At 46.3% G+C, this 13,005-nt stretch overlaps 1 protein-coding gene across 2 annotated transcripts in view; it reads left to right on the forward strand.

The window, feature by feature from the left end:
- LOC106561743 (1-phosphatidylinositol 4,5-bisphosphate phosphodiesterase zeta-1) overlaps positions 1 to 13,005 on the forward strand; it is a 32,842-nt gene that overhangs the window by 18,354 nt on the left and 1,483 nt on the right. The window contains exons 6-10 of one of the 2 annotated variants that reach the window (XM_014125971.2): positions 1,228 to 1,518; positions 1,934 to 2,096; positions 2,724 to 2,840; positions 3,404 to 3,576; positions 8,863 to 8,989. In XM_014125971.2, the coding sequence (XP_013981446.2) occupies positions 1,228 to 1,518; positions 1,934 to 2,096; positions 2,724 to 2,840; positions 3,404 to 3,576; positions 8,863 to 8,989 (871 nt within the window). The remainder of the gene's footprint in view (positions 1 to 1,227; positions 1,519 to 1,933; positions 2,097 to 2,723; positions 2,841 to 3,403; positions 3,577 to 8,862; positions 8,990 to 13,005) is intronic. The other variant, XM_045688541.1, reaches the window with a different exon arrangement.

Raw genomic sequence — 13,005 nt, forward strand, 5'->3', positions numbered from 1 at the left:
AGCCCTCCCTCTCCTGTCCCCCCTCCCTAGCCCCCAGCCCTCCCTCTCCTGTCCCCCTCCCTAGCCCCCAGCCCTCCCTCTCCTGTCCCCCTCCCTAGCCCCCAGCCCTCCCTCTCCTGTCCCCCCTCCCTAGCCCCTAGCCCTCCCTCTCCTATCCTCCCTCCCTAGCCCCCAGCCCTCCCTCTCCTATCCTCCCTCCCTAGCCCCCAGCCCTCCCTCTCCTGTCCCCCCTCCCTAGCCCCCAGCCCTCCCTCTCCTGTCCTCCCTCCCTAGCCCCCAGCCCTCCCTCTCTGGTTCCCCCCTCCCTAGCCCCCCCCAAAAAATAATAAAAAGAAATAAAAAGAATAAGGAACCATTTTCAGACCTTCATAGTTTAGTTAGTAGACTTGATGTTACGGTGGGTAATGAAGAAAGAAGGAAGAAACAAGTAAATATAACAGAATGTAAACAGTCCAATAGATCCTGTAGCTGCAGGATCACTAGATCTTAATCCATTGGCAGAATTTATTATCAGAAAAATGATTTATATGTTCCCACAGGTTTATTTTTTTATTTCACCTTTATTTAACCAGGTAGGCCAGTTGAGAACAAGTTCTCATTTACAACTTCGTCCTGGCCAAGATAAAGCAAAGCAGTTCGACACATACAGCACAGAGTTACACATGGGATAAACAAACGTACAGTCAATAACACAATAGAAAAATCTGTATACAGTGTGTTGAAATGTAGTAAGATTAGGGAGGTAAGGCAATAAATAGGCCATAGTGGCGAAATAATTACAATTTAGCAATTAAACACTGGGGTGATAGATGCGCAGAAGATGAATGTGCAAGTAGAGATACTGGGGTGCAAAGGAGCAAAAAATAAATAACAATATGGGGATGAGGTAGTTGGGTGGGCTATTTACAGATGGGCTTTGTACAGATGCAATGATCGGTTAGCTGCTCTGACAGCTGATGCTTAAAATGAGTGAGGGAGATATAAGACTCCAGCTTCAGGTGAATTGTGGATGGCCAGATTATACTATCTGCTAAAGTAAAATACTAGACGTGCTTGTTTTTTCTTGTCATACAATGAATGTTCCACACCTTAATATGGTGTTTACTATTTACAATCAGCAGAAAACAAGACTTAAACTTAAAAATGTTTTTTTGTGAAACGTTTTCTTGACTGTCTGTTTCCCGCTGAGACAGATCAGATATGTGGATTATGTCTCTGGGTTGACAGGAGCTGAAATACAAGATCCTGATTAAGAACAAAAAGCTCAGTCCTCAGAGTGAGACAGAGACAGAGGACACGAGAGAGACAGGCTCAGAGGACAGGAGAGAGACAGGCTCAGAGGACAGGAGAGAGAGAGACTCAGAGGACAGGAGAGAGAGAGACTCAGAGGACAGGAGAGAGAGAGACTCAGAGGGGGAAGAAAGTGAGGAAGAGGATGACGATGATGATGATGATGAGGAAGAGGAGCCTAATCTCAAAACAAAGCACCATTCCAAGTTGAAACGGTCAGGGAAGAAAGTAAGTCAGGGTTCTTAATGAGGTATGATATCAGGTATTATACACTGGTATACTAAATTAGAGGACACTGAGAAACTGTTCCTGTACATCCTCCCTATAAACACTAAGCACTAAAGCAGGGTCAGTGAGGTTAGACATATGCTGAGATTGTCCTCTCCCTAACCTTAACCACTCCACAGCTCAACCCTAACCCTAGCCACAACCTTAACCCCTCTCTCTCTCTCTCTCTCTCTCTCTCTCTCTCTCTCTCTCTCTCTCTCTCTCTCTCTCTCTCTCTCTCTCTCTCTCTCTCTCTCTCTCTCTCTCTCTCTCTCTCTCTCTCTCTCTCTCTCTCTTTCTTTCCCTCCCTCTCTTTCTTTCTTTCTTTCTTTCCCTCCCTCTCTTTCTTTCCCTCCCTCCCTCCCTCCCTCCCCAGAAGAGGAAGAAGGCAGCAGTAGTTGCTGAGTCTCTATCTAAGCTGGTGGTCTACACCAAGTCAGTGAAGTTCCACAGCTTCAACCATGCCAGAGAACACCAGCAGTACTATGAGAACAGCTCTCTGGGGGAGAAGAAGGCTCACAAGCTGGTCAAGACCTCAGGTTTAGTACCTTGGAAGACTTACCAAATTAGTGTTTCAAACTGCACATGGGGGAGGGGGACCACATTTGCAAGTATCTAGCAATGTATCAAATGTTGAACACCGGCAGCAGTAAAAAGAGTTGAGTGTCTCATATTCCTACTGCTAGTGAAAAGGAAAAAAGACGACGGTTGAGATTGGAATGAAATGAGACTGTTGAGATTTGAATTCAAAGCACAATCAGTAAACAGGCCATCGTGCTACGGTGTGGAGATAGAGTGGAGGGGAATGACGCAGTGAGAGATGAGTTCTGATGGATTTCACTCAACAGCCATTATCAGCCTCTTGTTGCTGTAATGGCTCCTTGATGTGGTATTTTTTATAAGCACAAAGCCTATGTATAATGCTGCAAGGACACCCTGTCCCTGAACGACTAGTACCAATTTAATCAGCCGTTTGTGACAAATGTTTATCCTTCGTTTTTTTTCACCAAATCTGATAAGGAGGTCACATGATGACCGTAACTTCTAGTCATGTGATGCTAATGAAGTTAACATGTACTTTCTAGTCTCCTCGTGTCATTTTAGTTCATATAGCAGTCCATCGTATCCAGAGAAACGTACAACAACCACCTATTCTCATTTCTCAGCTCCAGATTTCGTCCGGCACAACATGGCTTTCATCACCAGGATCTACCCGGCAGGTTCTAGAACCCTGTCCTCCAACTACAACCCTCAGGGGTTCTGGAACGTGGGCTCTCAGCTGGGTATGTTTTGAATGAGCTCCATGTTCACACCAAAACGTCCCGGAATACCAATTAGAATGTAATGGTCTTGGATCGCCTGGTGTGATCGTTCTTTCTTGCTGTGTTTAAATGTGACAGTTTGAGTGAATGCGATCTTCAATTCATTCATTATGGAAAATAAACTTGAGAATAGTCGAAAACTTAGAAAAATAAAATGTATTTATGCCACAGACATTCACTTCATATTCCTTTCATGATAACTTTGTTTCTTTGGTAAGACTGAAATTATGACAACATCATTTTAATTGCTTGAAGGCAGAAGGAGATGAATCCCCTTTGTTGTTATATTTGACATAAAACAAAATACAACTTTTCAATAAACAAATCAAACTCTATTCAAAGAGCCCTGGCTGTGCTTGGTAATGTTGAACTGTAAGGAAATACATTGAATGTTTAAATGTGTGTTTTATAGTCCAATCCCAGTCTAATCTAGGTTGACAGAAAGCTGGAGAATGTAATCTGTCTGGTCTTGTCTGTGCCCGTGTGGCAATGTTGTTATTGTGTCATCTGGGCCCTTCTTACAGTGGCTCTGAACTTCCAGTCGTTGGGCCTGCCCATGGATCTGAACAACGGGCGTTTCCAGGACAACGGTGGCTGTGGTTACGTCCTCAAACCCCTCTTCCTCAGAGTTAATCAGTGGGGCTTTAATCCAAACAGTTACCTTCACAACCTGAAGCCAGCACACCTACTGCTGAAGGTACTAGAACTGTGTGATGCAAGGATGTGGGTGAGTGTGGGGGTATGGGAGGGGGTGTGTGTGGGGGTAGGGGAGGGGAGGGGGTGAGTGTGGGGGTAGGGGAGGGGGTGAGTGTGGGGGTAGGGGAGGGGGTGTTTGGTGGGAGGGGATGTGCGGGGAGGGTGTGTGTTGGGGGAGGGGTGTGTGTGTGTGTTGGGGGAGGGGGTGTCCATCCTATCTAGAACATTTATCTCTGCCTTTATCTCTAACTTACTGCTTCTTTACCTCTAACTTACTGCTTCTTTACCTCTAACTTACTGCTTCTCTACCTCTAACTTACTGGGGTCACTTTACCACATTCACAGCAACATAGATAGACTAAAACACATTATCTCTGGGAAGTCAAAGACCAGTTTCAGTTTGTTAGTCATCACGCTCTGGTCGCACGGTCTACATTAGCAGACTCAAGGAGAATACTCTACAGACTCCAATTAAACGTTGTCCTTTTTGTACTGTATATGTAAACAAGCTGCTCCAGTGCACGAGAAAGAGAGATGCTTGTGGGTTTTATTCAGAAGACACTGTACCATTCCAAATACACTCAAAGGCCAAGTGCAGTGGAATGCATTCCAAATACAAATCAAATCAATGTTTATTTGTCACTTGCGCCGAATACAACAGGTGTAGACCTCACAGTGAAATGCTTACTTACAGGCTGTAACCAATAGTGCAAAAAAGGTATTAGGTGAACAATAGGTAGGTAAAGAAATAAAACAACAGTAAAAAGACAGGCTATATACAGTAGCGAGGCTATAAAAGTAGCGAGGCTACATACAGACACCGGTTAGTCAGGCTGATTGAGGTAGTATGTACATGTAGATATGGTTAAAGTGACTATGCATATATGATGAACAGAGAGTAGCAGTAGTGTAAAAGAGGGGTTGGCGGGTGGTGGGCTGGACACAATGCAGATAGCCCGGTTAGCCAATGTGCGGGAGCACTGGTTGGTCGGCCCAATTGAGGTAGTATGTACATGAATGTATAGTTAAAGTGACTATGCATATATGATAAACAGAGAGTAGCAGCAGCGTTAAAATAGGGGTTGGGGGGGTTGGGGGGGGCACACAATGCAAATAGTCCGGGTAGCCATATGGTTACCTGTTCAGGAGTCTTATGGCTTGGGGCTAAAAACTGTTGAGAAGCCTTTTTGTCTTAGACTTGGCACTCCGGTACCGCTTGCCATGCGGTAGTAGAGAGAACAGTCTATGACTGGGGTGGCTGGGGTCTTTGACAATTTTTAGGGCCTTCCTCTGACACCGTCTGGTCCTGGATGGCAGGAAGCTTAGCCCCAGTGATGTAATGGGCCGTATCCAAATCTTTTTATTTTCCTGAGGTGGAATAGGTTTTGTCGTGCCCTCTTCACGACTGTCTTTGTGTGTTTGGACCATTCTAGTTTGTTGATGATGTGGACACCAAGGAACTTGAAGCTCTCAACCTGCTCCACTACAGCCCCGTTGATGAGAATGGGCGCGTGCTTGGTCCTCCTTTTCCTGTAGTCCACAATCATCTCCTTAGTCTTGGTTACGTTGAGGGATAGGTTGTTATTCTGGCACCACCCGGCCAGGTCTCTGATCTCCTCCCTATAGGCTGTCTCGTCACTGTTGTGTCGTCAGCAAACTTAATTATGGTGTTGGAGTCGTGCCTGGCCATGCAGTTGTGGGTGAACAGGGAGTACAGGAGGGGACTGAGCACACACCCCTGGGGGGCTCCAGTGTTGAGGATCAGGGTGGTGGATGTGTTGTTATCTACCCTCACCACCTGGGGGCGGCCCGTCAGGAAGTCCAGGATCCAGTTGCAGAGGGAGGTGTTTAGTCCCAGGATCCTTAGCTTAGTGATGAGCTTTGAGGATACTATGGTTTTGAACGCTGAGCTGTAATCAATGAATAGCATTCTCACATAGGTGTTCCTTTTGTCCAGGTGGGAAAGGGCAGTGTGGAGTGCAATAGAGATTGCGTCATCTGTGGATCTGTTTGGGCGGTATGCAAATTAGAGTGGGTGTAGGGTTTCTGGGATAATGGTGTTGATGTGAGGCATTACCAACCTTTCAAAGCACTTCATGACTACGGACGTGAGTGCTATGGGTCTGTAGGGATTTAGGCACGTTTCATTTGTGTTCTTGGGCACAGGGACTATGGTGGTCTACTTGAAACATGTTGGTATTACAGACTCAATCAGGGACATGTTGAAAATGTCAGTGAAGACACCTGCCAGTTGGTCAGCACATGCCCGGAGCACACGTCCTGGTAATCCATCTGGCCCCGCAGCCTTGTGTATGTTGACCTGTTTAAAGGTCTTACTCATGTCGGCTACGGAGAGCGTGATCACACAGTCGTCCAGAACAGCTGATGCTCTCATGCATGCCTCAGTGTTGCTTGCCTCGAAGCGAGCATAGAAGTGATTTAGCTCGTCTAGTAGGCTTGTGTCACTGGGCAGCTCGCGGCTGTGCTTCCCTTTGTAGTCTGTAATAGTTTGCAAGCCCTGCCACATAAGATGAGCATTGGAGCTGGTGTAGTATGATTCAATCTTAGCCCTGTATTGATGCTTTGCCTGTTTGATGGTTCGTTGCAGGGCATAGCAGGATTTCTTATAAGCTTCCGGGTTAGAGTCCCGCACCTTGAAAGCGGCAGCTCTACCCTTTAGCTCAGTGCGAATGTTGCTTGTAATCCATGGCTTCTGGTTGGGGTATGTATGTACAGTCACTGTGGGATTATGTCTTCGATGCACTTATTGATAAAGCCAGTGACTGATGTGATGTACTCCTCAATGCCATCGGAAGAATCCTGGAACATGTTCCAGTCTGTGCTTGCAAAACAGTCCTGTAGTTTAGCATCTGCTTCATCTGACCACTTTTTTTATAGACCGAGTCACTGGTGCTTCCTGCTTTACTTTTTGCTTGTAAGCAGGAATCAGGAGGATAGAATTGTGGTCGGATTTACCAAATGGAGGGTGAGGGAGAGCTTTGTACGCGTCTCTGTGTGTGGAGTACAGGTGATCTAGAATTTTTTCCCCTCTGGTTGCACATTTAACATGTTGATAGAAATTAGGTAGAACTGATTTAAGTTTCCCTGCATTAAAGTCTCCAGCCAATAGGAGTGCCGCCTCTGGGTGAGTGGTTTCCTGTTTGCTTATTTCCTTATACAGCTGACTGAGTTCGGTCTTACTGCCAGCATCTGTCTGTGGCGGTAAATAAACAGCCACAAAAAGTATAGCTGAAAACTCTCTAGGCAAGCAGTGTGACCTACAATTTATCACAATATACTCTACTTCAGGCGAGCAAAATCTAGAGACTTCCTTTGATTTCGTGCACCAGCTGTTGTTTACAAACATGCACAGACCGCCCTCCCCTCGTCTTACCAGAGTGTGCTGTTCTATCTTGCCGGTGCAGCGTATATCCCGTCAGCTGAATATCCATGTCGTCATTCAGCCACGATTCCGTGAAACATAGGATATTACAGTATTTGATGTCCCGTTGGTAGGATATTCGTGATCGTACCTCGTCTAATTTATTGTCCAATGATTGCACGTTGGCGAGTAATATTGACTGTAACGGCAGCTTTCCCACTCGCCTTCTGCGGAGCCTCACGAGGCATCCCGTTCTGTGTCCTCTGTACCTGCGTCTCTTCCTCTTGCCTGGGATGTCGGCCCTGTCGGGTGTTTGGAGAATGTCCTGTTGAAGAAAAAAAATCTTTGTCTAATCCGAGGTGAGTGATCGCTGTCCTGATATCCAGAAGCTATTTTTTGTGCCGTAAGATATGGTGGCAGAAACATTATCTACAAAATAAGTTACAAATAATGCGAATAATGCGAAACCCCCCCCCCAACGTAATTAGAGCAGCAAAAATAAACGTTTTGTCATACCCATGGTATACAGTCTGATAAACCACGGCTGTCAGCCAAATCAGCATTCAGGCTCGAACCACCCAGTTTATAACAGACAATATACCACGGGTATGACATAGAATGACCTGTTTACTGTAATTACGTTGGTAACCAGTTTATAATAGCAGTAAGGCACCTCGGGGGTTTGTGGTATATGGCCAATTAACCACAGCTAAGTGCTGTATCCAGGCACTCTGCATTGCATCGTGCTTAAGAACAGTCCTTAACCGTGGTATATTAGCCATATACCATACCCCCTTGGGCCTTATTGCTTCAGTAGACTAAACTAGACTCCCCCTGCGCATGAAAAATACATGTATTCTCTTTTCAGAGGGGGAAGAAGAAAAAAAAAGCCCCTTTATGTATCAACATCATGCCATGCTTCTAGTCTGTTACTCCACTCCAGGGAAAGCCCCCTAGAAAGCCCTGCAGAGCTTTCAAGTCCAAAATCAGATTTAAATCAGATTTATAAATAGAATATGTTCACTTATAAATAGGTAACGCTGCTGTATTGAATAATTCAACTAGAAGAGGTAAGAAAATAACGTTGCTTCCTTTTCAACTCTATAGACCTGTTTTGCATACTGTTTCCTAACAATCGGTTTCCTTGAGCAGGAGAATGGACTTTACTGACCCAATTTGAATGAGTTTTGGGATTGTGTATAATTACCATAATCCCCAAAAACCCATAGTCACGCATAGTTCCTGTTACCCTAAATCAACGAGTCATAGATCAGTCCATCACACAGTGACTGATGTACAGTCCCACACCTGTAACATTAGCCTGGTAATTACCGGGCTGATGATCAAACCTCACAATACCTATAGCACCACTATGAGGCAGTTGGGGGGGGGGGGGGAAATCACTGACTTCCCATTTCCTTAGTGAGGTGGATCCATCGGTGCAGGCAGGCATATCCAGATAACTGCACGCAGGTTTGTCTTTGATCAGGGTTGGGCATAGACTGGTGTAATTACACTCCTCCTCCCCCCCCCCCTCCCTCCCATGCCCACTCCTAGTGCTGATGAATCCCTGGCACCAGGCCCCGAGGCAGGCAGAAGAACACACGCCCCATCAGATTGGAACATTTACATCCTCATTGAAAAGCAATGAGAAAAAAATGGAATTTGGAATTCAGGAAGGAAACTGAAATGCCAATGTCTGTCTGTCTGTCTGTCTACCAACTGTCTGTCTGTCTGTCTACCACCTGTCTTATGCCATGGCATGCTGGGTTCAACCGTCTCTAGGCTCACAGAGACAGCAATAATGTCAGGTGTTCAGAGGGAAAAACACTAACAGCTCACATCTCTTTCCCTGTCCCCGTCCCCGTCCCCGTCTCCGTCCCTGTCTCTGTCTCTTGTGTGAAGGTCATCAGTGGCTCCAACCTGCCTGTCCCACGGAGCGGCAAGGCCCTGGACCCCTTCGTACGCGTGGAGATCCACAGTGTCCAGTCAGACTCCTGCAGGAGACACACAGACACTGTCAGACACAACTGTGAGTCCTCCATGCGACTGTCCCACTGATTCAATATGATCACCCCTTTTACATCTATGCACCTTTTAAAAAGGCAATGTTTCCATGTTCGTAGAGACATTGCATAAGTCAAATCAAAAATTACCTTTAAAATGTAAATTGCGCTACGACGCAGATCTCCCGCGATCCGGATTGAATCTACTTAATGGTAACCGAGCAACTGTGTGTGCTGAAGCATAGATGGAGACGGGTACACATGAGAGGCATCGCGACACAGATGTGGTTAGATTGGACTGTGAGTGAGTCCTCACACGACGGTGAAGCAAACAAAACTAGAGTATGTGGAACCTATGAAAGTCGATGTCTGGGAAAAAGACGGTCGATGTCTGGGAAAAAGACGGTCGATGTCTGGGAAAAAGACGGTCGATGTCTGGGAAAAAGACGGTCGATGTCTGGGAAAAGACAATCGATGTCTAGAAAAGACAATCGATGTCTAGAAAAGACAGTCCATATCTAGAAAAGACAGTCCATGTCTAGAAAAGACAGTCCATGTCTGGAAAAAAGACGGTCGATGTCTGGAAAAAAGACGGTCGATGTCTGGAAAAAAAAGACGGTCGATGTCTGGAAAAAAGACGGTCGATGTCTGGAAAAAAGACGGTCGATGTCTGGAAAAAAGACGGTCGATGTCTGGAAAAAAGACGGTCGATGTCTGGAAAAAAGACGGTCGATGTCTGGAAAAAAGACGGTCGATGTCGGGAAAAAAGACGGTCGATGTCGGGAAAAAAGACGGTCGATGTCGGGAAAAAAGACGGTCGATGTCGGGAAAAAAGACGGTCGATGTCGGGAAAAAAGACAGTCGATGTCGGGAAAAAAGACAGTCGATGTCGGGAAAAAGACAGTCGATGTCGGGAAAAAGACAGTCGATGTCGGGAAAAAGACAGTCGATGTCGGGAAAAAGACAGTCGATGTCGGGAAAAAGACAGTCGATGTCTGGAAAAAGACAGTCGATGTCTGGAAAAAGACAGTCGATGTCTGGAAAAAGACAGTCGATGTCTGGAAAAAGACAGTCGATGTCTGGAAAAAGACAGTCGATGTCTGGAAAAAGACAGTCGATGTCTGGAAAAAGACAGTCGATGTCTGGAAAAAGACAGTCCATATATGGAAAGGACAGTCAATATATGGAAAGGACAGTCAATGTCTGGAAGAAAAAACGGGCTCAACCTACAAAGTCTCAGAGTGATACAGTGTACAGAGGAGCAGACTAGCTGTGATCTCAGAGTACTGTTTGAATCTACAGTCAGAACCCATACTCATAGAGAGACTAGTCTCCTGCCCTAGGAAACCACTTTATACAACTTTAATTCTTCTCCCCGTGAATCCAATTCCCGGGCCGACAGCTCTTGGGCTTCCGAGGGTGAAATGTGCTGATGAGCTAGCCTCTTCAAAAGGCACAGTGTGTGTCCCAAAGTGCACTCTTTCCCCTATGTAGTCCACTACTTTTGACCAGGGCCTAGGTAGTGCACTTTAGGCTATAGGGTGTGATTTGGGATGCACGCTGTCTGGTTTGCCTTTAGAGGAGTAGAGGGCCCATCCTTTAACTACAGTAGGCTACACTAGACCTCAGAAAGAACACAGAGGACAGAGAGACAGGAGCCCTCAGAAAGAACACAGAGGACAGAGAGACAGAAGCCCTCAGAAAGAACACAGAGGACAGAGAGACAGGAGCCCTCAGAAAGAACATAGAGGACAGAGAGACAGGAGACCTCAGAAAGAACATAGAGGACAGAGAGACAGGAGCCCTCAGAAAGAACACAGAGGACAGAGAGACAGAAGCCCTCAGAAAGAACACAGAGGACAGAGAGACAGGAGCCCTCAGAAAGAACACAGAGGACAGAGAGACAGGAGCCCTCAGAAAGAACACAGAGGACAGAGAGACAGAAGCCCTCAGAAAGAACACAGAGGACAGAGAGACAGGAGCCCTCAGAAAGAACACAGAGGACAGAAGCCCTCAGAAAGAACACAGAGGACAGAAGCCCTCAGAAAGAACACAGAGGACAGAGAGACAGGAGCCCTCAGAAAGAACACAGAGGACAGAGAGACAGAAGCCCTCAGAAAGAACACAGAGGACAGAGGGATGATATATTCTGCCTGTGTACTACATACTCAACCACATACTGTATATCAGACAGGGTCTATTCACTAGAGAGGAGAGAGGACAGGCTGCACTCACTAGAGAGGGGCAAGAAAAGGAGAGAGCCAAGCCAGCACACTAGGCGTATACACTATACCTACAATACAGTAATGACATTTGTGACTTAGATTTTTGCTACTTGAGACTATATAAAAAGTTGTATTTGCATATTCAAGTATATCACTTATACACAGGTCAATGTGGACCATTTCAATAACAACTTGAGAAGCATTTCCATAATTTGAAGTCTGGGTGAACAATAACACGTGTTTCTATCTGTTTTAAAACATCCCTGAGAAAAATAACAAGACATGTCTCATTCAATCTCCTCTGTCTGCTTTCAACTGCCCTCAGCAACAATAAACTCATGAACGGAGTGTAAAAGATGCAAGTCAACAGTCTGATTGTTTCTTGATAGCATCAGATATAGTAGCACCCTACTCAGTTCACAGTGCACTGCTTTGACCAGGGCCCACATAGAGCTCTGGTCTAAAGTAGTGCACTATATAGGGAATAGGGTTCTATAGGGCTCTGGTCTAAAGTAGTGCACTATATAGGGAATAGGGTTCTATAGGGTCCTGGCCTAAAGTAGTGCACAATATATAGGGAATAGGGTTCTATATGTGGTCCCACACATTGGCTAACCGGGCTATCTGCATTGTGTCCCACCACCCGCCAACCCCTCTTTTACACTACTGCTGCTCTCTGTTCATCATATATGCATAGTCACTTTAACCATATCTACATGTACATACTACCTCAATCAGCCTGACTAACCGGTGTCAGGATATATACAGTAGAGAGGATATATACAGTAGAGAGGATATATACACTCTACTGTTATAGCCTCTCTACTGTTTATAGCCTCTCTACTGTTTATAGCCTCTCTACTGTTATTTTTCACTGTCTTTTTACTGTTGTTTTATTTCTTACCTATTGTTCACCTAATACCTATTTTGCACTATTGGTTAGAGCCTGTAAGTAAGCATTTCACTGTAATACCTGTTGTATTCGGCGCACGTGACAAATACACTTTGATTTGATTATAGGGCCCTGGTCTAAAGCAGTGCACTATATAGGGAATAGGGTGCCATATCGTACCCTAGGTTGTTTTGATAGTCGTCATCTATGGAGGTGTTTACATCCCCTGGCCACGTATCACCCTTCATTAGGAACTAGCGTGTTCTAAAGCCCGAGCACTTCACCTAGACTGCTAGGTGGAGACAGGAGGGAGAGATAGATGACAGGGTGGGGGGGGTGAGAGAGAGGGAGAGATAGATGACAGGGTGGGGGGGGGTGAGAGAGAGGGAGAGATAGATGACAGGGTGGGGGGGGGTGAGAGAGAGGGAGAGATAGATGACAGGGTGGGGGGGGTGAGAGAGAGGGAGAGATAGATGACAGGGTGGGGGGGTGAGAGAGGGAGAGATAGATGACAGGGTGGGGGGGGCTGAGAGAGGGAGAGATAGATGACAGGGTGGGGGGGGGCTGAGAGGGAGAGATAGATGACAGGGTGGGGGGGTGAGAGAGAGGGAGAGATAGATGACAGGGTGGGGGGGGTGAGAGAGAGGGAGAGATAGATGACAGGGTGGGGGGGGTGAGAGAGAGGGAGAGATAGATGACAGGGTGGGGGGGGTGAGAGAGAGGGAGAGATAGATGACAGGGTGGGGGGGGTGAGAGAGAGGGAGAGATAGATGACAGGGTGGGGGGGGTGAGAGAGAGGGAGAGATAGATGACAGGGTGGGGGGGGTGAGAGAGAGGGAGAGATAGATGACAGGGTGGGGGGGGTGAGAGAGAGGGAGAGATAGAGAGTTCACCTATTCATAGGGGCTTTGAGTTGACGGGGGAT

The sequence above is a fragment of the Salmo salar genome, chromosome ssa10 (assembly GCF_905237065.1).
Source record: "Salmo salar chromosome ssa10, Ssal_v3.1, whole genome shotgun sequence".
In the NCBI taxonomy this organism is placed as follows: domain Eukaryota; kingdom Metazoa; phylum Chordata; class Actinopteri; order Salmoniformes; family Salmonidae; genus Salmo; species Salmo salar.